At 38.9% G+C, this 24639-nt stretch overlaps 6 protein-coding genes across 14 annotated transcripts in view; 3 read left to right on the top strand and 3 right to left on the bottom strand.

The window, feature by feature from the left end:
• Positions 1–98: 98 nt before the first annotated feature.
• Positions 99–780, bottom strand: LOC6497530. The gene is made up of 3 exons (XM_001961862.3): positions 718–780; positions 340–657; positions 99–281 (listed from the first exon to the last, which is right to left on the bottom strand). Exons 1-3 carry the CDS (start codon positions 778–780, stop codon positions 117–119), a joined length of 546 nt encoding a protein of 181 aa, XP_001961898.2. The 3' UTR covers positions 99–116.
• A 136-nt stretch (positions 781–916) lies between these two features.
• LOC6497528 (protein pigeon) lies at positions 917–5024 on the bottom strand. 2 transcript variants are annotated; one of them, XM_001961863.4, is made up of 8 exons: positions 4692–5023; positions 4225–4629; positions 3872–4164; positions 2641–3807; positions 2347–2579; positions 2073–2287; positions 1787–2011; positions 917–1457 (listed from the first exon to the last, which is right to left on the bottom strand). In XM_001961863.4, the coding sequence occupies exons 1-8, from the start codon at positions 4753–4755 to the stop codon at positions 1318–1320; spliced, it is 2742 nt and encodes a 913-aa protein (XP_001961899.1). In that variant the 5' UTR covers positions 4756–5023; the 3' UTR covers positions 917–1317. The 2 variants fall into 2 exon arrangements, with proteins under 2 accessions (XP_001961899.1, XP_014761721.1); XM_014906235.3 differs by lacking the exon at positions 917–1457 and adding an exon at positions 1583–1722 and having other exon boundaries at positions 4692–5024.
• A 211-nt stretch (positions 5025–5235) lies between these two features.
• On the top strand, positions 5236–12213 carry LOC6498017 (tubulin gamma-2 chain). Of its 2 annotated transcripts, none has more exons than XM_032451541.2 (8): positions 5236–5334; positions 5389–5591; positions 5651–6241; positions 6301–7257; positions 7311–7909; positions 10980–11207; positions 11275–11432; positions 11528–12213. In XM_032451541.2, the coding sequence occupies exons 1-4, from the start codon at positions 5286–5288 to the stop codon at positions 6832–6834; spliced, it is 1377 nt and encodes a 458-aa protein (XP_032307432.1). In that variant the 5' UTR covers positions 5236–5285; the 3' UTR covers positions 6835–7257; positions 7311–7909; positions 10980–11207; positions 11275–11432; positions 11528–12213. The 2 variants fall into 2 exon arrangements, with proteins under 2 accessions (XP_032307432.1, XP_044572526.1); XM_044716591.1 differs by having other exon boundaries at positions 11272–11432.
• LOC26514925 (male-specific sperm protein Mst84Dd) lies at positions 7314–12213 on the top strand. The gene is made up of 4 exons (XM_014906901.3): positions 7314–7909; positions 10980–11207; positions 11275–11432; positions 11528–12213. Exon 1 carries the CDS (start codon positions 7314–7316, stop codon positions 7461–7463), a length of 150 nt encoding a protein of 49 aa, XP_014762387.2. The 3' UTR covers positions 7464–7909; positions 10980–11207; positions 11275–11432; positions 11528–12213.
• LOC6497527 (brain tumor protein) overlaps positions 11527–24639 on the bottom strand; it is a 38610-nt gene continuing 25497 nt past the window's right edge. For all 7 annotated transcript variants that reach the window (XM_014906234.3, XM_032451536.2, XM_001961865.4 and 4 more), the window contains 2 exons: positions 21349–24532; positions 11527–14736 (listed from right to left, as the gene is read on the bottom strand). In XM_014906234.3, the coding sequence (XP_014761720.1) occupies positions 14663–14736; positions 21349–24481 (3207 nt within the window). In that variant the 5' untranslated portion in view covers positions 24482–24532 and the 3' untranslated portion in view covers positions 11527–14662. The remainder of the gene's footprint in view (positions 14737–21348; positions 24533–24639) is intronic.
• Positions 11616–12213, top strand: LOC123256962 (keratin-associated protein 9-1). The gene has a single exon (XM_044716592.1). It carries the CDS (start codon positions 11616–11618, stop codon positions 11760–11762), a length of 147 nt encoding a protein of 48 aa, XP_044572527.1. The 3' UTR covers positions 11763–12213.

The following is a 24639-nucleotide window of genomic DNA, read 5'->3' as shown; positions in this document are numbered from 1 at the left end:
TACTGTGGATTGTCTACTGAAGTTGAAACGGTTTGGATTAACGCTTGAAATAGCACTCTAATTGCTATTTATATAAAAGTTGTACATTTGAAACAAATAGAGGACTATCAAGGTCCCTAGTTTCTTTTCAAGAGGTCCTCCATGAAGATAAAAGTAACATTCGTATCGAACTGGGGCTTTTTATAAAAATACCACTGCATGGAGAGCAAAAACTCGCCGGAAGGAAAGGGCAAAAGTAGTAGTTCCGGCCTGAGGTAGAAGTCTGTGACAATTTGCGGTCCCTGTAATTAGTAAAAAGTTGTAAGGAGTATTTAATTTTTGGTTCCTAACTAAACATACCACATATGGACAAGTGTGATTAATATTTGAAAAGTCCTTGAAGATATTATAGACTATTTTTGCAAAAGGATCGTAGGAAGATTTCAAAAATCGGCACGCATCAACGGTAGAGTCCAATAGAAAGGGCTTGAATCCGTTCGCTCTTTTCCACATCTTGATATGAACTTGAATACTATGAGCAGCATACAGTATAGTTCCATTCATATTGAGGAGTATCCTTTCTCTACTGACAGCTTTCAGACGGCAATTATGGAAAATAAACCAAGATTCGTTGTGACTCTTGCATACAAAATTCGAAAACTTGAAGATGACGGCATCCTAAAAAATGTACACTCACATTAAATTAAAAACTAAAAATAAAAATTCACAAAACGTTACGCTGAAGGCTATATTGAATATCAATATAATTCCCAAAGGTTGGAAAAATTTCAACAACTGCATATTACTGCCACTTTTAAACTAAAAATGTTTAAAATAATGGTCAAAATTGAAGCGTTCTTGACACAAGCCAAAAATTAACCTATTATTAAAATTATATATAATTTTAAAATGTATAATTTTAAAATGAAAAAAATGTAAGTAGCCATATTATGGGGATATGATGAATGAACATGAACAACTACCAGCCAAAAAAAACATTTGATTTATTGAGTTTATGGTAAGTCATATAGATACATATATTGTTTCACAAATAAATAAATAAACATAATATACAAGATAGACCAATCTATTTACTTTACAAGTAAATTTATCCCTGGAATTACATTAACATGGAATGTAAACTAAACATATAACATTTAACAAAGTAAAATTATAAGCTGCACACGTAAATAAGTCTTTGAAACAGAAATGGGACAAATAATATATCAAATAAATTATATTCTTCCCTTATTGGTTAATATTTTGACACTGTACTTTGGCCTTTAAGTAATACGACTCATTACATATAATACTAATTGTTTACTAAGTACAAGCACACTAATTCTCCAATTTTAGCTGTTCAATGGAGCTGAGAGTAGTTTCGATCAGCAGATTATAATCCAACTCGTTTAAACTGGCCTTGGCGGTCAACAGATCCAGGAAAGAGTCCAACGGTGTGAGAGCTTCAGCAGTTAAATCTGGAAGTTAAATATACTCTTTAGTATCTGATATTGAATAAAGTTTATTAGACAATGAAAAGAAACAAGCTGTGCATATGAGACAAGGACGGGCAAACACTGATCAGCGTTGCTTACCAGTCAACGGGTTGGAATTGGGGCTACCAAGTGAGCGGGCGTTGGCGGAGCAAGAAGCTCGATATGCTCAGGGCAGCTGTGGTTACAATAATAACCAGAAAAACTAAAAGCAAAGAATGACAGACCATTGTGTTTGTCTTTCCCAAAGCTGAATGAGATGTGTGCGGTGTGAAAATGAAAAATGCAATCATTAAAAAGGGATTAAGTCTCACCACTCCGGACATTGTTTCGCGATTGGTTTACTGTCATTGTGGGTCTTTGCTGATGCGATAATTCCTGCTGCTGACCCGAAAGAATGTTTGCCGCATGCTCCCGACCACGAATCATCAGGCTATCCGGATGCTGCCAGCATTTTAAAAGGCGCTGGGCCCGCTGCTTGGGCAGAGCCGACAAAAGCGAAAGTTTTCGTTCCGTTCCCTGTGGAGTGTCCTCGATATCTGGAGGGAAACAAAATCATAGTTTTTATGCTCTCTACTAATGATAATTACAAAAACTAACCATAAACAATAGCTTTCATTACATCGACCTGCAGCTCAAAAACATGATTCTCCACATACTGCAGAAACATGTCAAAGCTCAGGGACCTATAGCCCAAGTATGTGAAGAACGAAGAAAATCCTTCGGGCAGAGGAAAGGCAATGGACTCCACGGCCAAGCAATATCGCTCCAAGATAAGGAAAAGTGTATGCTGTTGAGTGGCGGCCATTTTATCGCTGCAATTATAATAAAATGAGCATAAGGTTGACAAGATGAGTTCAAGATGTAAACCCACATTAATTGAAAACCCCGCAGTGTCTCCAGGCGGGCATCAAGACCGGCAGCTCGGCACACCAGGGAGCACAGTGCCCGAGACAGCTCCAGCTGGGCAGAAACGAATTGAGAGGCCACAGCATGGACATGAGCCGGAGCCTGGGAACGCTCGAAGAATGTTTCCTTCAGCCAACGGAAGCCAGTATTTGGTTTTGAAGAATGCTTCACCAAATGGACGCTCAGCTCTCGTAGATACTGTAAGAAAAGTTACAAAATTATTGGATTTGTATTATTTTCAATAATTTCAAGTACTAACCACTGAAATGACATGCTCTTGCTTACTGGCAGTGCAGCCCTCTAGTTCGAGAAACGGCAGCACCTCGTTGCTGAAAGGAAAAGCACTGCCACTGCTATAATCCCCAAAACCACCGCCAGTACCGGCATCCGGCGAAAGTGGTGTGGTGCAGCGAGAAAGAGCCTCCGGCTGATAACAGGCCAGACTGAAGATCAACTTTTCGGTGACCTGTTCGGCGCTGAATCGTGGCTGTTCCTGCTTGGAGGACTCGTTAAGCAGGTCCCACAGCCTAGTCCAAATGTCCGTGCGGTATGGAGAGAGGCGCTGCTGCGGCGACAGGAGCATCATGCTTGTATTATGGAGAGTTTCGTGCGAAAGCCCCACACTGATATCAGCCACTCGGGCATGGATCGGACGCGAAGCAATTGCTGTGGTCAGGGGCAGTAGCCTCATTAGAGATTTGGCGTCATCCGGTAAGCCACGAACCGCAGCCGCATAGCTGCCCGCCACCAGAGCCTCCTTAAGCAGAGCCACTGTGTCCAGAGAGAGTGGTCTTTCTAGGATGCTATTTAAAAGCTCGGCCAGTACGTCCATGTCGTTGGAATGCAGCAGGAAGTAGTGTATAATACTGATCCTATTATCCAAGGAGTTATCGCTCCGGAAAGCCTCAATCAAATGTGACTTAGACACTGTCAACGAGACCAGGTCTAAGGTGGCCGCGTCGTAGGCCAGAGATCCCCACTTCCTCAGTGGAACCAACTGCGTTAGATCAGGGCTCCGATTGTGGGCAGCACACACTATATGGCAATTGGGTTCGTGCTGCAACCCTACATCCAGTAGGTGCACAAAAAACGCTGACGATACTAGCAAGTGGTGCTGTCCGTGCAATGCAAATGTGGGTCTTAACAAGCGAGCTTTCGTCCAAGGAACGCCAGGCATGACGCAGTGCACCACACATCCATGATGCAGCAGGGTCACCGAGTAGGCAAAGTGCACGCCCTTCTGCTCCGACTGCATGGGCTGGTAAAGGTAGTAGTGGCACACGAAGAACATGCCCGAGCTGTCCGCCAGGATAATGAGATTCAAGGAGCTGTCATGGACTCGCAATGGGACGGCATCGTCGTCGTAGCTAGGGGTTTCCTCCTTGGAGCCGTTGGGCAACTTTGGCAAGTTGAGGGGTATATTAAGCTGGAAGAAAATAATGAGAGAAATCATTTTGTGAGATCTACAGAGTTCTGAAACAAATACCTACCACTGTTTCCGTGGGCTGTTTCTCATTAAACTGAAAAGCTGACAAAGTGGGACTAAGGATGGGCTTTGAAGGTTCACCAGCTTCCTCCCGTTCGTCCAGCAGACTAAGGCTCTTGGCCTTTGGCTTTAAATGGATGTAGTACAGGGCCTGTGCTTCTGCGTCCCATTGCGCCCAGCTGAAATTCTTGGCAAGGGTTTCGTGAGTGAGAATACTGGTGTCCAATCGCCAGGCACTGCCTTCCGTTTGTGAAGTCGTGGAGCTCTGCTTCACCACGCAAGTATACTGTTTAATGGCTATAAGAATAAATGAAATACTTTAAAAACTAATTTGAGGAAACAAAAAGAAACACCTACACTCCTCATGAGTCAGGACCAGCAATTTATCCTGCCAGCAGGTGCGCGCGGCACTCTCTCCACGCCACAGAAACTGCGTCATCGTCTGACGGGAAGTGGGCTCTGGGTTCAAGGGTGTGGCTGTGCCGCCCTCTGAGCTACGCACTTCTACCACAAAGGCCTGGTAGAACTTGCCCTCCGTTTTCTCCACAAAGGACAGCAGTGTCACGCTGCTATTGATGCTGGCCTGGACGATCTCACAGCATTTGGGCAGAGTCCAGAGCAGGCGGAGCTGCTTCTTAGTAGCGTGGAAATGGCCAATGCATGTCTCCTTGCGTTGTTCCTCGTCCAAGTACTCAAAAACCCACGAGGTGAGCAGGGATCCATCCTGTTCCTGGCCCAGAATCCTCCATTCGTTCGCCTTTTCTGCTCACAAAAGGAATATATTTTTTAATTTCTAAAGAGCTTACACAAGTTATTTATATTACCTTTGTATCCCTGGGTGGCGAGCAGACCACAGAAGTTGGCGGCCAAGTTTTCCTGGCGCAGCATTTCGTTTTTTTGATAAAAACTTTCAAAATACCATTTATCAGATGTCGTTACTAGTACTTCTTGGTAGCGTGAGACTACTTTCCGCCTTTGTGGGAGTAAGCTAGCACCGTTGGAAGGATATTTATGTATTTATCGGTTTATCCTAATTTCTTAAAGAAATCTTGGACGTTATTCTTCGATTTTTTCCCGTTCTCAAATATAAAAGTCCAAAGAAGTCAGCTGGAATCGTTATTTGGAGATCTAGAGATGGTACTTTTAATTTTTTGGCGGATATGGCAACGCCGCATTCAAAGGGTGATTCTTGTTCTTGCAAATAAGTGCCGCGGAAACTTCAAAAAGTTGTGAAAACATTAATATTTTTTAATAAACAAGACTCGAGAACAATTTAAATTTAAGCTATCAAAGATTTGTATGCCCCACATAGCCGAAATAAATCAAATCCTGAAGAAATCTGTTATCGATCTTCTAGCATCTCTATTTCCGTTAAGAACAGTTATTTGAATAAAAAAGCTCAATTTAAAAGCCAAAAAATGCCAAGCGAAATAATTACTTTACAATTGGGCCAATGCGGAAATCAGAGTGAGTTTTGTGTATTTGAAGTATTCTAAATAAATAAATTCCCCGTTCCTTCAGTTGGTTTCGAGTTCTGGAAGAGATTGTGCCTGGAGCACGGTATCTCCCCCGAGGGCGTATTGGAGGACTTTGCCACCGATGGCCAGGATCGCAAGGATGTGTTCTTCTACCAAGCAGACGATAATCATTACATTCCCCGGGCCGTGCTTCTTGATTTGGAGCCGCGAGTAATCCAAAGCATTATGACCTCGCCGTATGCAAAGGTTAAAGATGAAAATCTTAAATATATTTCAATTCTTAACGATCCTAAAACCCCAAATAGCTCTATAATCCGGAGAATGTATTCCTGTCAAAACATGGAGGTGGCGCTGGAAATAACTGGGCCTCCGGCTTCAGCCAGGGTGAACGTTTCCAAGAGGAGGTCTTCGACATCCTGGACAGGGAAGCTGATGGTAGCGACTCCTTGGAGGGGTTCGTACTCTGCCATTCTATTGCCGGTGGCACTGGGTCTGGGATGGGATCATATGTGCTGGAACGACTGGCGGATCGCTTTCCCAAGAAGCTCATCCAAACGTACAGCGTGTTCCCTAACCACGACGAGATCAGCGACGTGGTGGTCCAGCCCTACAACTCCATCCTGACGTTGAAACGCCTCACCAAGTGTGCCGACAGTGTTGTGGTGCTGGATAACACCGCCCTGAATCGTATCGCCACCGAAAGACTTCACATTCAAACGCCCACCTTCACGCAAATCAACAATCTGGTGTCCACCATTATGAGCGTGAGCACCACCACCTTGAGGTATCCATCTTATATGAATAACAACCTTATTGGACTGACGGCACCCTTGATTCCGACTCCCCAATTACACTTTCTGATGACGGGTTACACTCCACTTCTCACAGACGCGGAAGTGAGTTGGCATATTCTACAAACTATACCTTCTTCTAATGATTTCCTCTTCATGTTCAGACCAAAACCAATGTCCGAAAAACCACTGTCCTAGATGTAATGCGGCGCCTGTTGCAGCCAAAGAATATGATGGTGTCGGCAACGGGAGACAAGCAGAATCGTCACTGCTTTGTATCCATTTTGAACATCATTCAGGGCGAGGTGGATCCGTCCCAGGTGCACAAGTCGTTGCAGCGCATTCGGGAAAGAAAACTGGCCAACTTTATTCCCTGGGGACCGGCCAGCATCCAAGTGGCATTGTCGCGGAGCTCGCCGTATGTCCAATCCTCCCACAAGGTTTCCGGCCTGATGATGGCCAATCACACGGGCATCAGTGCTCTCTTTAGCCGAGCTCTGGCCCAGTACGATAAACTACGGAAGCGCAACGCCTTTCTGGACAACTTTCGGCGCGAATCCATGTTCAAGGATGATCTGACGGAACTGGATCTGGCTCGCGAAACAGTTGATTGTCTAGTGCAGGAGTACGAGGCAGCCACCCAAGTCGATTATCGGCAGTGGAGTCCCCGCATCGATGGTTCCAAGGGTCGAGCTTAAAGTTATTATTTTTATATTTAAGAAAATGCAGTTGCATTCCATTTAATTATTTATTTATTTATCAATTTTTGTTGAAACAAAAAAACTGAAGGAAAAGGATCAATTTTGAATTCATTTAAATTATGATTTTGTTTAAATATTTGAGAGAATAGTAAAAAAAAAACAAGTCTTCATTGCCTGTAATTTGTAAAAACCAAGTAGTCCATGGATTATTTTTATTAACGTGCCGAGAAACTTCCAGCTATCCTCACATTTGTTTCTCGAAATTCCTCGTGTTCACATCTCGTTGAAAAGTTTTTGTTAAATCTTACAGATTTTTTTTGGTTGTAAAAATTCCGAATCCAAATTGCAAGGGAATTTTTAGAAGCATATAAGGAAACTTTCTCGACGCTTTCAGAATCCCTTGATAACATTTAAAAAATCGTAAGTATCCTTCGCTTATAAATTCTATATAGTTTATAATTTTTTTTAATCAGAACATGTGCTGCGGATGCGGACCCTGTGGACCCAAGTGCTGTGCCCCAAGCTGTTGCGAATGCTGCTGCGTTGAGATGTGCTGTTCTCCCTGCACTCCGGCATACCTCCAATGCACCCATTTCCCATGCGGCCCATGCGGCTCATGTTGCTAGGACAACTTCAACCAAAAAAGCTGAGATAACTACCTCATTCATACAATCATCGTAAAACTGAACCTTAATTCTAAAAAAAACTTCGCATGTAAACTTCATTGGAATAAAAGAAACAAATGTTTATAAGAACAAATCTATTTTTGAATTGGTTTATATATTTTGGAATTGGGAGATAAATCGGTTTTAAGGAATAATACCTAAGGCTAGTCATATATAAGGATAATAAAGATACCGATGATTCTTTTTATGAGGAAGTCTCTGTAACTATCAAAGTAGGCCTATTAAATGTAGGTAGCAAGTTGCCTATTAATTTAAAACAAAATCAAAGGAGTCTTTGCGTTTTAGCTTATTTCCTTGTCAATGAAATCTAAAATGTATTTCATTTCTCATCTAAATTTCAACACGTAAAGTGTATTTGTTTTTTGTTCTCGGAAAATAAATCTTCGGTAAGTTATTTTTCTATTTATTAACATTTACAATAACATTTAGACGTATTTTATCATTCTTTCATATTAACTCCGATAGTCCAAGAAAATATCCGGGTTATGGCTCCAATCATACATGCCATGCTTTAAATAATCCGATTCTTGAGAGGAATACCTTAATCGATTTGTAGATCGATTCCCTATCAATTTCCCTAAGATCCGCAAATTATTTCTTCGATTTTTTTGTCAAATTTTCCGATGCCATCCCTATCGAACATTGGGGTAAGAATGGGAAAGACACGGACATATGTCCCTGTGGTGGCTCTATCTCGTCCAATTTAAATCGGATTCTTGAGCGGAATAGCTTAAAAGATTTGTGGATCGATCCTCTTTCGATCTGCATCAAAACCTAGAAACAAAATATTTTTTAGATTTTTTGTCCATTTTTCCGATGGGACCCCTTGCAAAAGTTGGGGAAAGCATGGGAGGACACATATGGCCCACTTGGTAAGCTCTCTTTCGGCCAACTTTCATCCGATTCTTGAGCGGAATACCTTAAAAGATTTGTGGATCGATCCTCTTTCGATCTGCATCAAAACCTAGAAACAAAATATTTTTTAGATTTTTTGTCCATTTTTCCGATGGGACCCCTTGCAAAAGTTGGGGAAAGCATGGGAGGACACATATGGCCCACTTGGTAAGCTCTCTTTCGGCCAACTTTCATCCGATTCTTGAGCGGAATACCTTAAACGATTTGTGGATCGATCCTCTTTCGATCTGCATCAAAACCTAGAAACAAAATATTTTTTAGATTTTTTGTCCATTTTTCCGATGGGACCCCTTGCAAAAGTTGGGGAAAGCATGGGAGGACACATATGACCCACTTGGTAAGCTCTCTTTCGGCCAACTTTCATCCGATTCTTGAGCGGAATACCTTAAAAGATTTGTGGATCGATCCTCTTTCGATCTGCATCAAAACCTAGAAACAAAATATTTTTTAGATTTTTTGTCCATTTTTCCGATGGGACCCCTTGCAAAAGTTGGGGAAAGCATGGGAGGACACATATGACCCACTTGGTAAGCTCTCTTTCGGCCAACTTTCATCCGATTCTTGAGCGGAATACCTTAAAAGATTTGTGGATCGATCCTCTTTCGATCTGCATCAAAACCTAGAAACAAAATATTTTTTAGATTTTTTGTCCATTTTTCCGATGGGACCCCTTGCAAAAGTTGGGGAAAGCATGGGAGGACACATATGACCCACTTGGTAAGCTCTCTTTCGGCCAACTTTCATCCGATTCTTTAGCGGAATACCTTAAAAGATTTGTGGATCGATCCTCTTTCGATCTGCATCAAAACCTAGAAACAAAATATTTTTTAGATTTTTTGTCCATTTTTCCGATGGGACCCCTTGCAAAAGTTGGGGAAAGCATGGGAGGACACATATGGCCCACTTGGTAAGCTCTCTTTCGGCCAACTTTCATCCGATTCTTGAGCGGAATACCTTAAACGATTTGTGGATCGATCCTCTTTCGATCTGCATAAAAACCTAGAAACAAAATATTTTTTAGATTTTTGTCCATTTTTCCGATGGGACCCCTTGCAAAAGTTGGGGAGGGCATGGGAGGACACATATGGCCCACTTGGTAAGCTCTCTTTCGGCCAACTTTCATCCGATTCTTGAGCGGAATACCTTAAAAGATTTGTGGATCGATCCTCTTTCGATCTGCATCAAAACCTAGAAACAAAATATTTTTTAGATTTTTTGTCCATTTTTCCGATGGGACCCCTTGCAAAAGTTGGGGAAAGCATGGGAGGACACATATGACCCACTTGGTAAGCTCTCTTTCGGCCAACTTTCATCCGATTCTTGAGCGGAATACCTTAAAAGATTTGTGGATCGATCCTCTTTCGATCTGCATCAAAACCTAGAAACAAAATATTTTTTAGATTTTTTGTCCATTTTTCCGATGGGACCCCTTGCAAAAGTTGGGGAAAGCATGGGAGGACACATATGGCCCACTTGGTAAGCTCTCTTTCGGCCAACTTTCATCCGATTCTTGAGCGGAATACCTTAAACGATTTGTGGATCGATCCTCTTTCGATCTGCATAAAAACCTAGAAACAAAATATTTTTTAGATTTTTGTCCATTTTTCCGATGGGACCCCTTGCAAAAGTTGGGGAGGGCATGGGAGGACACATATGGCCCACTTGGTAAGCTCTCTTTCGGCCAACTTTCATCCGATTCTTGAGCGGAATACCTTAAAAGATTTGTGGATCGATCCTCTTTCGATCTGCATCAAAACCTAGAATCAAAATATTTTTTAGATTTTTTGTCCATTTTTCCGATGGGACCCCTTGCTAAAGTTGGGGAAAGCATGGGAGGACACATATGACCCACTTGGTAAGCTCTCTTTCGGCCAACTTTCATCCGATTCTTGAGCGGAATACCTTAAAAGATTTGTGGATCGATCCTCTTTCCATCTGCATCAAAACCTAGAAACAAAATATTTTTTAGATTTTTTGTCCATTTTTCCAATGGGACCCCTTGCAAAAGTTGGGGAAAGCATGGGAGGACACATATGGGCCACTTGGTAAGCTCTCTTTCCGCCAACTTTCATCCGATTCTTGAGCGGAATACCTTAAAAGATTTGTGGATAGATCCTCTTTCGATCTGCATCAAAACCTAGAATCAAAATATTTTTTAGATTTTTTGTCCATTTTTCCGATGGGACCCCTTGCAAAAGTTGGGGAAAGCATGGGAGGACACATATGGCCCACTTGGTAAGCTCTCTTTCGGCCAACTTTCATCCGATTCTTGAGCGGAATACCTTAAAAGATTTGTGGATCGATCCTCTTTCGATCTGCATCAAACCCTAGAAACAAAATATTTTTTAGATTTTTTGTCCATTTTTCCGATGGGACAAAAGTTGGGGAAAGCATGAGAGGGGGGACATGTATGGCCCACTGCAGGGGCTGTATCTCAGCCAACTTTCATCCGATTCTTAAGCGGAATACCTTAAACGATTTGTAGATTATGTATCAATCTGCGTTAAATTCAATTGAAAACAAACGTGTTGTGTCTTCCAGCCGCCATGTGTTGCCCGAGTCGTTACTACAGGAGCACCCCATGCGTCCAGTGCTGCCTAATCGATTGTAGCTACTGTTGCCCCCGATCCCAATGCGGAGGTCCTTGCTGTACCACCGTATTTCCTTCTCCGGGTTGTTGTGGGGGTTGTTGCGGTCCCTGTTAATACCTGGGCAACAAAAAATATTAAACATCTCATGACGAGCGGATGCCAAAAATAAAGTAGTCTGGTAAGCCAAAAACAAATTCATTTGAAATTGAATTTTATAAAATGTACATTTATTTTCTACCAAGTAGTCTATGAATTTTATCTGTCAAATTTTTGGAACCTGACGACGAATCCCATATGGAAAATTCAGTCCGACCCCGAGCCTTGATGTGAACACAACAAAATACAAATAAATAGAAAACATTTTCAATAGCTAACATCTTTTGAAAATAAGATATTTTTTGTGGTGAGTATTAAATAAATAAATTTATACCAATTTATATTTTATTTTGACTTAAATAATTTTGTATTTATATTGCAAATATTCTTTAAATATTTTAGAACATCAAGCTCGCTGTTGGATCGGAAGACTCGCTCCATTCGGGATATTTTGATTTCAACTTCAGTGATCTCATAACCGATCGCCACGATGTGCTGCAATCCCGGAGGCTGCTGTAATCTTCCCACATGCATTCAGTGTACCAACTTTTGCTTCAACTGCTGGACGGGCACGGCTGCTATACCTTGCACCCGCAAAATTTGCGTTCCTGGCTGTTTCTGCGGGCCATGTTGTTAACCTGTGATCCTCCTACGAGCATCCAGTGCACCAACTTTTGGGTCAACTGCAGCACAGGCCCGGGTGCAACAATCTTAACCCGAAAAATTGGCATTCTGGGTGTTCCGGTTGGTTACGTTGAGGTCACGGAAGCATAAAGACTCGCTTTCGGTATGGGAGACACGCAACGACCGGGAAATTTTAGTGTCAACATCCATGATCTCATTACCGATCGCAACGATGTACTTTGATCCCGGAAGTTGCTGTGACCCACCCACAAGCATCCTGGGCACCACCTTTGGGGATCTTAATCCTCAAACCCGGAGGATCAATGCAGTAATCTCTTCCCCCCCAGCAGTCAGTGGCCAAATTTGGTTAACTGCGGTCGTGGATGTTCCAGCAGACTCAATTTCATCAAAATTATAAAATGTTATATCCAAATTAAAACCATTCCGAGTAGTATATCCTTAAATCCTTGGTTTTTTTTCCCACAAAAATAAATCACTCATTTATTTATTTAAAAACAAAATAATTTTATTGTGTTTTAATGGAAATAGAAATTCTTACAATACAATTGTTGTTGCTGGTTGTTCTTGTTGGTTGTTTGGTTTAATATTAATGTTACACAACATTTTTTAAATGTTAATTAATACCGTATTGTAATATAATAATAATTTCATGTTTTTGTTTTTCTTCATTTTTTTTTTAATTACTTCGAAAATTGTGGCCCCTAAGCATTAAAAAGACTTTCATTTCATTTTATTATTCAAGTTCTTGCAGATGTTTTGCTTTTTTTTTCAATTATGATTTTTTTTTTAGTAGAATTCAAAATCTGTTATATCAAATTCATATATCATGTGTTCCAGAACTTGTCACTCTATCAAATTGCAGCGTTTAATAAATTATCATAATTTTTCTTGTTCAATTTTTTTCCACATGTATAAAAATATTTATATTTAATTTACTGTAAGTACCATCTCTTCGCTTACACATTACATTAATGAGTTTTTAATCTTGTCTTTGCCTTAATTGTTTTTATATATGTATATAAAATGCGCATACAGTTGGAATCGTAGTTAATAATAATAGTTAATGAGTTAATAACGTTCACATTCAATTACATCGTATTCGATTTAGTTACGATTATGATTACAATTTTATTTGCTTTGTTCCTTCTCTTCTTATCGAGTTCAAATTTAATACGAATTAAAAAAAACCTTGCTCGTAGTTTAAAGTATAAAAAACATTCAAGTTAAATGCGATATTGGATTTAGATCTCTAACTGTGCTTGATTCGTGGGTAGGATCGGTATGATTGATTGAGTGTTTGTATGATAATGAATGAATGACAGACTGAATGGCTGAGAGATGACTGAGTGAGTGTCTGGTCTGAATGCAGGGAGTGTGTCTGAGAGGAGCTGAGCTGATCCTGGCAGTAGGTTGAGTCAGTTACCAACTATAACCAAATTCTAAGTATTTATTTTTGTTCATGTACTGTGGTTAAATCTTTGTATGCATATTAGAAACAGTAAATAGCATATAGTATGCACTTGGTGGGCGTGTATATATTTTTCATTTTCATTTTCATTTCAACACAAAAAAATGTTAACAATTTCCTCGTTCGAAACAGCTGAGAATGGCTTGCCTGACAAAGTCTACATGTATTATATATATTTAAATATATATATATATATTATATATGTAAAGTTTAAAAATGCCAACCCTCAATGATATACGTTATTTGCTTGTCAGTCCATATTTTTCCACACTTTCTTGTCCTTTTTCTTTAACATTTTTTTTCGGTTTTGTGATTTTCTCTTAACTTTAAAACAAAATTTGAGCGAAATATACGAGTTGTAACTGAACGTATTGTGTAAACAATTAACCATAGACAAAACATATTATTTTAAAAAGATAAAATATTCATTTTCATATGACTATGATATTAAAAAAGCCATTGAAGCAACACCCTGTATACTCTTTTTTCTTATTATTTTATTTCAATGTTTTTTTTTTTCAAATTCAACTTGGCTTTAGTAGAGAAATTCAAAATTCGTATTTCTGGGGGACATTAAAAAATGAGTTCTTTAAAACAATATTTGTTTAAACCGTTAGCTAAAACATAATATATATGTGTATATAAAGAAAACTTAATTATAACGACATTTAACATTAGATTGGTGTTCTTTTCGGTTTCGTTTACTTAATATTTTTTTTCATTTTTTTTTTTTACTTTTTTAATATTAATAATTATAAAAATACATATATGTATGCATGATGACTAGATGATGATTCCATGATCGGCTTAGTTGCACTATATAGCTTTATAAATACTAAAATCTATATCGAATGCATGATTATGATTAAGATGAGCTAACATTTATGCATATTTCAAATGATTTAGCAACGTTAATTTGTTTTGTTTTTAATGTGTTTGTTTTTTTTTGTGTTAGATTGTGTGCGGTTCGACCGTAGAGACTCATTTACACTAGATGCAAATATATTAATAGTTATAAAATTTTTTGAGTCCCGAAATTGATTTAAAATAATTGCATAACGTAAACCTTTCCATGCCTTTACAATACCATATATTGAAATGAATGCAAGTTATCGAATCCATAATCGATCTCAATTAAGAGTTTAAAATACCAAAATATACCGTTATATTCGGTTGAGTAATTGGCGTCCAACGTGGGGCCTTGCAAAAAAGGACATTCCAAATAAAATAATAAATAAAGACTTGAAAAGTCATAGCTCGTTTAGGGATTGGATAACTTGCACATTTCTATAAAATCCTCTCATTATTCAATTGTTAGTTTCTTTTTTTTTTTTCTTTCCTTCAAACAACAAATTTAACATAATAGAAGTGTTAATGGGGAATGTTTCGTGATTGATATATGCAAGTTGTGTGTTAATAGTTTCTCAAATGAAATGTTGCTGTATTCTGTCTGCCAAGTTGCTCTTGTCAATGATGTTGCTGTGCAATTTGTGCATTACTGTAAGAAATAAAAAATGAAAATTATTAAATGGATGGGTAAAATAAAAATAAAAACTTAAAAATATAATTAGCAACCTCACTCTACTGACGAAAGCACTTTTAATAAAACTATTTTTTTTTTAAATAAGAGGCCAACAAAAACTTTTCTTCTTATTTAGTTATTGCATTTTTCATTGCCCATTTGGTTCTTATTTAAGGTTCGATTAACTATAGCCGTAAAATGCTTGACTTAAATAATTTATATGTTTTTTTCATATTTTTTTTTCAATTTTTCCTTGCCTTGCTTTTAAAAATTACAAAAATGCATGGGATATGAATAATGTGTCCATTTTTTTTTTTTTTGTAATCTTCAATAGGAAGAATAAGCAGCTAACAACAAACAGTTAATATGTCTTATAATTTTATATTAGAATTAATTTTCGATTATATTTACGGATGTATATAAATATTTTATTTTGCAGCTAGAAAACTTAGCGAAAATATTATTTTTCTTGTTTTGGTTTTGGTTTTTTTTTTTTTTTGGTTTGCCTTGCGCGTTTAGAGTTTTTAGTTCAGTAAAGAGTGAAAATCAGTTTCCAGCTTAAGTCAGTTTATAGTTTCTTATATTTTAAACAAGTGCAGGGGAGAAAAAAAGCGGAAACGGAAAATTCTGTTCAGAAAAATTCCCTAAACGAGTCTCATCATATTCATTTTATTTCACAAGAGTTGTTTGTTTTTTGTTTTTTTTTTATGTTAGATTTAATTTTTAGTGTCACGTTTACGTTTTCGAAGCAGTCTAAGATTTTGTTGTTTTCGAGTGTTTAAAAAACTGTTGAGTTCACTACTAAATTGTTAGATTCTTGCCTTTAAAGTTTAAACACACACATAAATATATTTATATATATTGTTACAGCTTATTTAGCAGAAGTATAGCCTAATGTGTAAAATGTATTACAGATGGAGAGGTCCTGGACTTGATCCAGGGCATCAACTTCAACTTGATTTCTATTTTATATAGTAGCAACATTATAAATATAAATATTTATATATATGTATGTATATGTGTATAATTTGTTGTGTAAATTTTCATTTTCAATTCGTGTATAAAATCAGTCATAGTTAATTATTTTGTTTGGTATTTTTTTGTTGTTTTTTTTTTGTTTTTGTTTTTGTTTTCTTTATCAATTAATTTTAGTTGTTAGTTGTGGTTTGGATTGCTACGTGAATGTTCGGTGAAGTTCGTAAATAAAAGTTTAAAAAAAAAAAATGTATAGAAATGATTTATGAGAATGAATTGATCTTGTTCCTCTGTTCGTTTTCTATTCAATTGTAAAGGTTCCTTAAGTCTAATTATGAGAAAGGAAAGAAAGGGAAATTATAAGAGGGCATTGAACGAATCGCTTAACTTTACTTCTATGTTAGGAATTACATACATTCAAACAGACACTACTCAAGCATGCATATTAAATATTTATATTTCCCATATTACTCTGGTAAAACATCTTGACGGACTATACGAATTAAAATCCTACATAGAGAAAGTAACCAGCCACGAAAGTAGAACTACTTCAGATCCCTCGCAAGGAATCGGATATAATCGATTACTTTCGATTTTGGTCGAAACATAGACACACACACTCAGTGGATTATTCAGTTAGATGCATATATCTATATGTTATATCCGTAATAATTTAGTGGTTTAAGCATTTTTTTTTTGAGAGCTTTCGTTAGGTAATGTATAATCTAATAATACTTAAAAACACTTCTACGAAGCCAGTTTGAATTTTTGTTTTTGGTTTTGGTTTTCCTTCATTAGTTCGCTGGTATTTTTTTTGCCTTTCAATGTCGATATTTGGATGTCTAACCGCCACGGATCTTGTACAAAATTTAAATTCCGTACAAATATTCTTAACAATGCGGACAAATGACTTTGATTTACGTTTTAGTTTCCATTCCTTAATAACATTTATCAAAAATATAAACTACAATTAAAATGATTTTTTTTTGGTTTTTTTTTCGGTTTAGATATGACATACAAACATATATATATACACCTATATGCATGTATAATATATATATATATTATATAGCCTAACATCTAGGTCTGTTCTGTGTAACTTGTGCCTGACAGTCTCGTAACCAACCCCAAAAAGAGAGAAACCAGTCCTTAGATGGACTGGCTTCGATTCGATTTCGCTTCGATTCCGTTCAACATTCATAGAGAGCTCCTAACAATCACAAAAAATAATAATCGATCGCAATATGATTAATATATATATATATATATATATATGTATATGTGGTGTTTTCCAACACTAGCATGCATTGCCATTTATATTAAACAACACTTACACTTAGTCACTACTCAAAATATTTTTTAATGATTTTTTGATGCCAAAATGTCATGGTTTTTCGATTTGGTGGAATTACATTATTTTTCGAATTTCGTTTTAGAATTTTCATTTTCGTTTTTGGCGCCTTTTTTTTTTTTGTTTTGTTTTTGGAGTAAAAACGAGATTTTGCTTCAAAAAACCTAATCACAAATGGCGATACACGCAAAATGCCCAACTACATATACTATATCGGCAATGTTAACATATACATATAAATCGGTTTATATATCGAGCAAGATTCCAAAGCTATATAGTCAAAGTTTCTTGTTTTTTTTTTGACGCTTTGATTTGGTTACATAGAGGGTAGAGCACAGTTAATTGGCGGTATAAATCGTTTACATATAATATAATTATATATTTTATGTGTATATCGATCTGGAATATCGGAAATAAAAACTGCTAATATAGTTAGTTTTGATAGCTCACTGCGCTATATAGTTACACAATTAACCTTATGAGTACTTGTTTTCTTGGGTCTGTAATTGGTTTTTGTATTCCCTACGGTTATATATTCCTTATACCTTAACCGATTTTCCAAATATATAGAAATATATATATTTAAAAAAATGTTTTTTTTTCTCGGTTTTTCCTTATTTTTTGTTTGTTGTTGCACAGTCTATTAGATTCTCAATTCATCAATTTGTTTTATCAACATACACATTTCACATTTATATATATATCAATATGAAGATTAAATATATAGATTACCACTACTACTGGAGGAAAGGAAAGGATAGTGAGGATAGTAAGGATAGGAAGCTAAGGAAGCAGGATATTTCGGCATCGAGGAGGAGTAACAAACTTCGCATTCGTACAAACCAATATTGTAACTAAAAACTCAAAAAAATGCTAGAAAAGAAAATAAACAAAATCAAAGTAAATAATAATGCAAAAGGTTTTCGTTTTTTTTTTTTATCAGAATATTTATAAAAATCTTTAATTGTTTCTCAGTTGGTGTTTGTGGCATTTGTTTCGTGTGTGTGTGTAGTAGACTTTTACAACAGATTTCTTAGCTATTGTTTCGATATAGTTTTATATTATTTTGTAGGTATTTTTAATTCATAATTGTTGTGTCCCGTTGGAGTTTTTAGTTGCTGCATAACATTTATGTATGTAATAATAATAATAATAGTTGATAAACATAAAAACAAAATTTATGCAAGCACAAAATACAAATAAAAGTACTTATTTTTTTTCAGAAAACGGCTTGTGCAAGATAAAATGCTAATAATAAATACAATTAAATAGTATTAGGCCATAATAAATACCATCAATTAGCAGTTTCTTTTGTGTTTTAAGTTTCTTTTTTTTATCATTTTTTTTTTCAACAATTTTTATATAAAAAATTTTCAACAGTTTTTTGTTTTTGTATAGGTTTTGTTTTTTTTTTTATATTTTTTGGTTGTCAAGTAAAAAGTTTTTCTCTCACATAGAAAACGTACAATACTTTTTTCGTTCAAACCCATCCGTTGCATCATCATTATTACAGCTACCATTACATCATCATCATCATCATCATTATGATCTCGTACAATACAATAATAAGTCAAAAGTCAATTAAGTTTACAACAAGAAAGAACTAAAAAATATATTCTCGTATATTTAATAATCTCACTTAAGTAAATACACATACAAACATAATTAAATATATAGTTAAAAATTAAAAATCAAAAAATTCAAACCAAATCAAAAAATTACACAAAAGCAAAGCGTTTTTCCAAAACAAACAATGAAAGCACTATAATAGTTTAAATACTACGGTTTTTTTGTGTTTTTAATACAATACAGTAAATTAAAAATATATATATGTATAATATATTCAAGAAATCTAATACCTGCTTATGTGTGGGGGGTGGGGGGTGGGGGGTATGGGAGGGGTCAAGGGGGTGGGTCTTAAAGGATCAAAAAAGGATTCGCGTCGCTCTCCAAGCAAAAACCAACAAAATAATTGTGATTATTTTTAAAAATTAGAAAATAAACATTTTTTAAATGCTGTTCCTGTTAATGTTGCGTTTGTAGTCTCAAAAAGTTATGTTTCCTTGCCTTAATAGTATATTTAATAATATAACTTCTCGTTATCCCTTTTCAACTAGCCCTTAAAGAACACTTTCGTGAAGTCTAGCAATCATTTGAGGTCTAGCATAAAATAAATGCTTTAAATATATAAATCATTGCAAGCAACAAACTCCTAGCTAAGTACAGTGGATACTTAGTACAAGTCCCACTGTACACTGCACTGCTACAATTATTTTGTATTTTTTTAAATTCAAAAAATTACTATATCAAAGAATGAAACATTTAAGAAGCGGATGGTCTCTTGTCTTGTTCCTTTCTTTCATCATATTTTTCATACTTTATAACTATTAAATTATTTGAGATTTTCTTGTTTAAGTGTTTTACAATTATTTTATAATATAAATACATATGTGTATGTTGGGACATAAACATATATTATTGTATAATTATAATAGTTATAAATTGTTTAAGTCTTCTGCGCTGATTGCCAACTTTTAGTTAAATGTTATATTTCTTTAAGTGTATTTTGTATTTTTTTTTTTTTGTTTCTAATTTATGCACACCCTCAAATTCAATAGATTTCATATCGAAATAAAAACATTCGTGTGGTGTGCATAAATATCGCATTTTTTTATTGTATTCAATATTTTTGTTTTTTTTTTTTGTTTAAATTCAATTTGACAACAAATCATTGTGTTTTTTTTTAAATAATAATATATAAAATAGTTTTAGGCAATATAACAAATTCGTTATTGCTGGTTTTTCTCTTGTTTAAATTAAGAATTAAATGTTACAAAATAAATGCATAAACAAAAATAGTTCAACAATTAAGAACAAAAATTTCAACTATTTTCAGTGCGTTTTGTAGTTGTTGTTGTTGTTTTGTTGGTGGTTTCAAAATTAAGAAACGGCAAAGTCGGTTTTTTCTGCATTATTATTAAAAAAAAGTATTTAAAAATAAAAACCATCTTCACTTCTGTTTACAAAAATATTACAAATAAAACAATGGAGAAAATAAAAACTAAGCGAGTATAAAAATTTGTGTTTCTTCTCTTTTTTTTTTTTTGTGAATTGTTGTTTGTGTGTTACCGGTTCGGTTGGTTTTTTTTTGTTTTTCGTATAAAAGTAGCAAACATGTCTTAGTGGATAATTAATTAATTAATGTATACATATAAATAATCAGTAATCAATAGGTTGTACAATCAAAAATAATTATAAACATAAAAAACAGTTATATAATATATATGTATCAAATGTTTAGGTAATCAAAAATAATAACAAACAATTCTCGCAATCATAAGTCTAAGAATTACAATCAATTATTAATTAATTAATTAATGCTCGAGAGCCGGTTCATCAAAGCGATTAAATATATATTTCATAATGAAATTGATTTTTTACTCTTTTTTTTTCTGTTAATATGTGGAGGGATTTCTTTTTTTCTGGTATTATTATTATTATTATTAATATTTTAATGTTTAAAAACTGTCATTTGTTTTGTTTGTTTCTTTATTGTTTGTTTTGTATGAGAGAGAGAGAGAGTGTGTGAGAGAGACTTGCACGTTGGGAAGTAGGGGGTATAAGAGTGGGTAGAAGAGTGCTCTTTGCCTATGCCTGTGTGTGCCTGGTGCCAGAGATATAGCGGTAAATTGTAGCATAGAGAGAGGGGCACTGTCCGATCATGAATCGACATATCATAACATGAATCATAAACAAGTACGCACAAAATAAAAACTAAGCTTAACAGTTTAAATATATATATTAAAAAAAAAAATAAAACAAAATTCAACAATATAATTTAAAAGATAATAAAAAAATCATTCCAACAGTGTGCGTGTGTGTGTGTGAGTGTTTATGTGTGTGTGTGTCTAAGTCTATGAGAGAGAGAGAGAGGATGACAGATTGGAGAAAGTGGGAGTGAGGGGGACAGGACACTTATACTTTTTTCTTTCAATTTCATATTTCGATTTTCGATTTTTTTAGTTTTTAGTTTAGAATTAGAATTAGTTTTTAGAATTAGAGCTGGAGAGACCGCGCAAGTCAGACTATTGAGAACTTAGCTTAGAGCAGAGGTGAGAGAGCCGGACACCTGGACACCTGGACACCTGGACACCAGATCAGCTGATCCTTCTCCTTCTCCACCTCCATCCGTCCGGCCTCCCATCCATTGGAGTGTGTATCTGTATCTTGATCTGTATCTGTATCTGTATCTGTTTACATACCCACTGGTGCCAGTTGGACATAACGGTAGATGTAGAGACGGTAGTCCTTGCTGGCCAGCACCACACTGCCATCATCCATGAGCGCCACATCGAAGCACTGGGCGTGCTTCACCTTCGACTCCAGGGCCGATATCAGCTGACCGTCCTGCGTGAAGATCGTCAGATTGAAGTTATTATGGTTATCCGCGATGAGGATCTCTCCATTCGAGTTGATCCCAACTCCGATGGGATAATTGGTGATGCCCTCGCCGCCGATCTGACGGAGGTACTGGCCCTCGTAGTTGAACACCTTGACGCAGTGCGCCCGATTGTCGCTAATGAAGATCTCCTGCTTGTCGTTGACCACCACCCCGTTGGGGAACTCCAGATGCTTCGAGCATCCGAACTTGTGCAGCACATTGCCATTCTGATCGAAGATGATCACCCGCATCACCTTGCACTCCACCACTATGATCCTGCCCTTGTTATCGACCGTCACTCCCCTCGGATGCTGCAGGATGGTGGCTCCGAACTTGCGGACAAACTGCCCATACTGATTATAGATCTGGATCTGGTGTGTTGGTGATCTCTCCGTCACAATGATGTCTCCGGAATTACGGACGACGGCCACCCGGTTGGGGTACAACAGCTGGGAATCCCTCTTGCCGCACTCCCCGAACTGGAACTTGAAACGTCCCTCCTTGTCGAAGATCTGGATGCGATGATTGTTCGTATCCGCCACGATGATGTCGTTCTGGGCATTCACTGCCACACCACTGGGCTCCGTGAACTGGCCCTCCATGACGCCAAACTCCCCGAACTTGCAGTGGTAGATCATCTTCTGGCGCTTGATCTGCGACTTGGGCGGGTAGATGGTGGCCGAGAGCAGCTTGTTGGTGAGGTCCAGCAGTGACTCCGAGCTGACAGCATTGCCACCAGCTCCACCGCCACTGACCACAGTGCCTCCTACAGAGGACAGACTGGATAGCTGGCTGGCGAAGGCATCCACCACGGCGGAGCTACCGGCTCCACTTCCAGTCACCGAGGAGAAGAGATTGTCGCTGCCGCCGTTGCTCCACTTCTCGTAGGGATTGTAGTGGGCCACGGTGCCGGCACCATTGCTGCTGCTGAAGCCTCCAGCTCCCCGCTTGGGGATGAGCTCGCCAAAGTGCTGCTCCACCCCGAGGGCATTCCGCTCCCGTCCACTCAGCAGGAGACTGCCTCCGTTCCCGAAACCAGCCGATCCGGCGCCGTTGGAGGTGCTGTCCAAGAGTCCCAGACCGAGGCCGTGGAGGGAGGACTGCGCCTGCAGCTGCTGGTGCTGGGAGGTCTGGTGGTGCAGATGATGGCTCTGGTGGTGGCTGCTGTGCGACTGATGGTGGCCATGGGGACCACTGCCGACGCTGCTGGCGCTGCTGTTGCTGGCGCTCTGGGTGGGCCGGGCGATCGGTGGCTGCTTTCCATGTCCGTTGCTGGTGAGGCTCAGGGTGGAGTGACCACCATCGGAGCTACTGGCCCGGATGTAGCCGAAGGTGTTGCGGACACCGGCCTGAATCGACTGATAGTTGGACATGAACTCCATCTCGAAGGGCAGCTGCATGTCCTGGATGCCAGTTTGGAGTTGCTGCTCCAGGGACTTGCGCAGGAGCAGGGCCTCGGCGAGGAGGGATGGCGGAGGTGCCGGGCTCCTCTCCACCGCTTCACAGGTGGTCAGACCCTTGTCGATCAGCTCCCGGGATCTCTGCTGCCACGCACTATTGGTGCTGACCTTGGCGGAGTACACGGACTCCAGTTCCTTGAGCAGCTCGGTCTTGCGCTCGTCCAGCATGGAGGCAAAGAACTGGTACGTCTCGTTCAGTTCGTTGTGGGCCTTCTGGTACTGCAGCTTCACCTTGGTGAGGTTCTGCTCCGAGTTCCCAGAAATGGCCACAATCTCGCCAATCTTGCCGCGCATATCGGCCAGCAGGGTCTGGAGAGCCGTCTCATTGGCGGTGGAACCCGCCGTGGAGGTCATTCCCGGGGACTGAACATTCTCCAGCTCATGGAGGCCGGTGGAGTGCTCCTGGACGATGCACTCCTTGCACACCAGGACACAGCAGGTGCGGCAGCTGAACTTCAACAGCTCCTGTTTGTGTCTCGGGCAGAACAACTGCCTCTGCTGCTGCTGTTGCTGTTGCTGCTGTTGCTGGTGGAGTGACCCAAAGAGATTATCCTCCCGCTGCTGCTGCTGCTGCTGCTCCTGGTTGTTGGCCTGGGCGGCTGCTGCCAGGACGATCTTCGAGAGCTGTGACATCGGCTGTGAGGGCAGCAACTGTTGCTGCTGTTGCTGCGAGTCCAGTTGCTGTTGCTGTTGCAGCATCATGGTCAGGGAGCTGGCATACTTGAAGCTATCATTCGAACCAGGGTTACTGCTGGGTGATCCCACCGACAGAGGAGTGCCAGTCGAGCTCGCCTCGAATCCCTTGATCAGGCAGACATTGTGCCCGTGGAAACAGTGCATGAACTCATGGGCTGTGACACAGTTGGCACAGAGATAGCTCTGACAGTCGAAGCACTTGGCCACCGCATCGCTGCACTTGCTCTTGCAGGCGGTGCACCTTGGCGGCGAACCAATGGCCGATGAGTTGCTGGACGAGCTGGAGGAGCTGCTGCTGCCACCCTTCCCGGCACCCACCACCAGACTACTAATCCCGGAGTTGCTGCCACTGTTGTTGTTGTTGTTATTGGATCCTTGACCGATGACGCCGGGTCCGTTGCTGGTCACATTATTGGCGCTGATGACACTGCTGCTGGTGCTGCCACATCCACTCAGACCACTGGTGGAGGAGCTGGACGAGGATGAGGACGAAGAGGACGATGACGATGATGATGATGATGAGGACGAGCAGGATGAGGAGCTGGCCGATGAACTGGACGACACCGAGGCCGAAATGGGATGATGTCCGTTAATGACAGTCACATCCGAACGGGATTTGACGCTGCTACTGCCGCCGCCGGTGTACTCGTCGCTGCAGATCGCCGAATCGCTGGCCGGTGGCGATGAGCCGCTCAGGGTGAGCGGGGAGTCTGATAGGTAGCCGGCGTGTTCGTACGATTCTATGGAGTTCGCCCCGCCCCGCATCGAGTCCAGAGATGGTGTCGGCGAGGACGCCATCTTTGTGTTGTAATTGCCGTTGTTGGCTCCGTTTACCGTTAGGAGTAACAGCTGTAAAGAGAAGAGACAGGGAGTGGGGTGTTGGTGGGAGGTTTTCAATTATTAACGGCATTTTTTTTAAATTTAAGAGAGAGAGATTAAGTACAGTGGTGGCTTAA

The sequence above is a fragment of the Drosophila ananassae genome, chromosome 3R (assembly GCF_017639315.1).
Source record: "Drosophila ananassae strain 14024-0371.13 chromosome 3R, ASM1763931v2, whole genome shotgun sequence".
NCBI lineage: Eukaryota > Metazoa > Arthropoda > Insecta > Diptera > Drosophilidae > Drosophila > Drosophila ananassae.
The sequence above is the reverse complement of the archived record's forward strand: the minus strand, read 5'-3'. Positions and strand labels throughout refer to the sequence as shown.

Coding starts and splice junctions, on each gene's coding strand:
- LOC6497530 (XM_001961862.3), bottom strand. CDS start 780: ATGCAGTTGTTGAAATTTTTCCAACCTTTGGGAATTATATTGATATTC. Junction 658..717: donor TATTCAATATAGCCTTCAGC/GTAACGTTTTGT, acceptor TACATTTTTTAG/GATGCCGTCATCTTCAAGTT. Junction 282..339: donor ATCACACTTGTCCATATGTG/GTATGTTTAGTT, acceptor TACTAATTACAG/GGACCGCAAATTGTCACAGA.
- LOC6497528 (XM_001961863.4), bottom strand. CDS start 4,755: ATGCTGCGCCAGGAAAACTTGGCCGCCAACTTCTGTGGTCTGCTCGCC. Junction 4,630..4,691: donor CGCCACCCAGGGATACAAAG/GTAATATAAATA, acceptor TTTTGTGAGCAG/AAAAGGCGAACGAATGGAGG. Junction 2,580..2,640: donor AAGAGCATGTCATTTCAGTG/GTTAGTACTTGA, acceptor CTTTTCTTACAG/TATCTACGAGAGCTGAGCGT.
- LOC6498017 (XM_032451541.2), top strand. CDS start 5,286: ATGCCAAGCGAAATAATTACTTTACAATTGGGCCAATGCGGAAATCAG. Junction 5,335..5,388: donor GGGCCAATGCGGAAATCAGA/GTGAGTTTTGTG, acceptor CCGTTCCTTCAG/TTGGTTTCGAGTTCTGGAAG. Junction 6,242..6,300: donor CACTTCTCACAGACGCGGAA/GTGAGTTGGCAT, acceptor CTTCATGTTCAG/ACCAAAACCAATGTCCGAAA.
- LOC26514925 (XM_014906901.3), top strand. CDS start 7,314: ATGTGCTGCGGATGCGGACCCTGTGGACCCAAGTGCTGTGCCCCAAGC.
- LOC123256962 (XM_044716592.1), top strand. CDS start 11,616: ATGTGCTGCAATCCCGGAGGCTGCTGTAATCTTCCCACATGCATTCAG.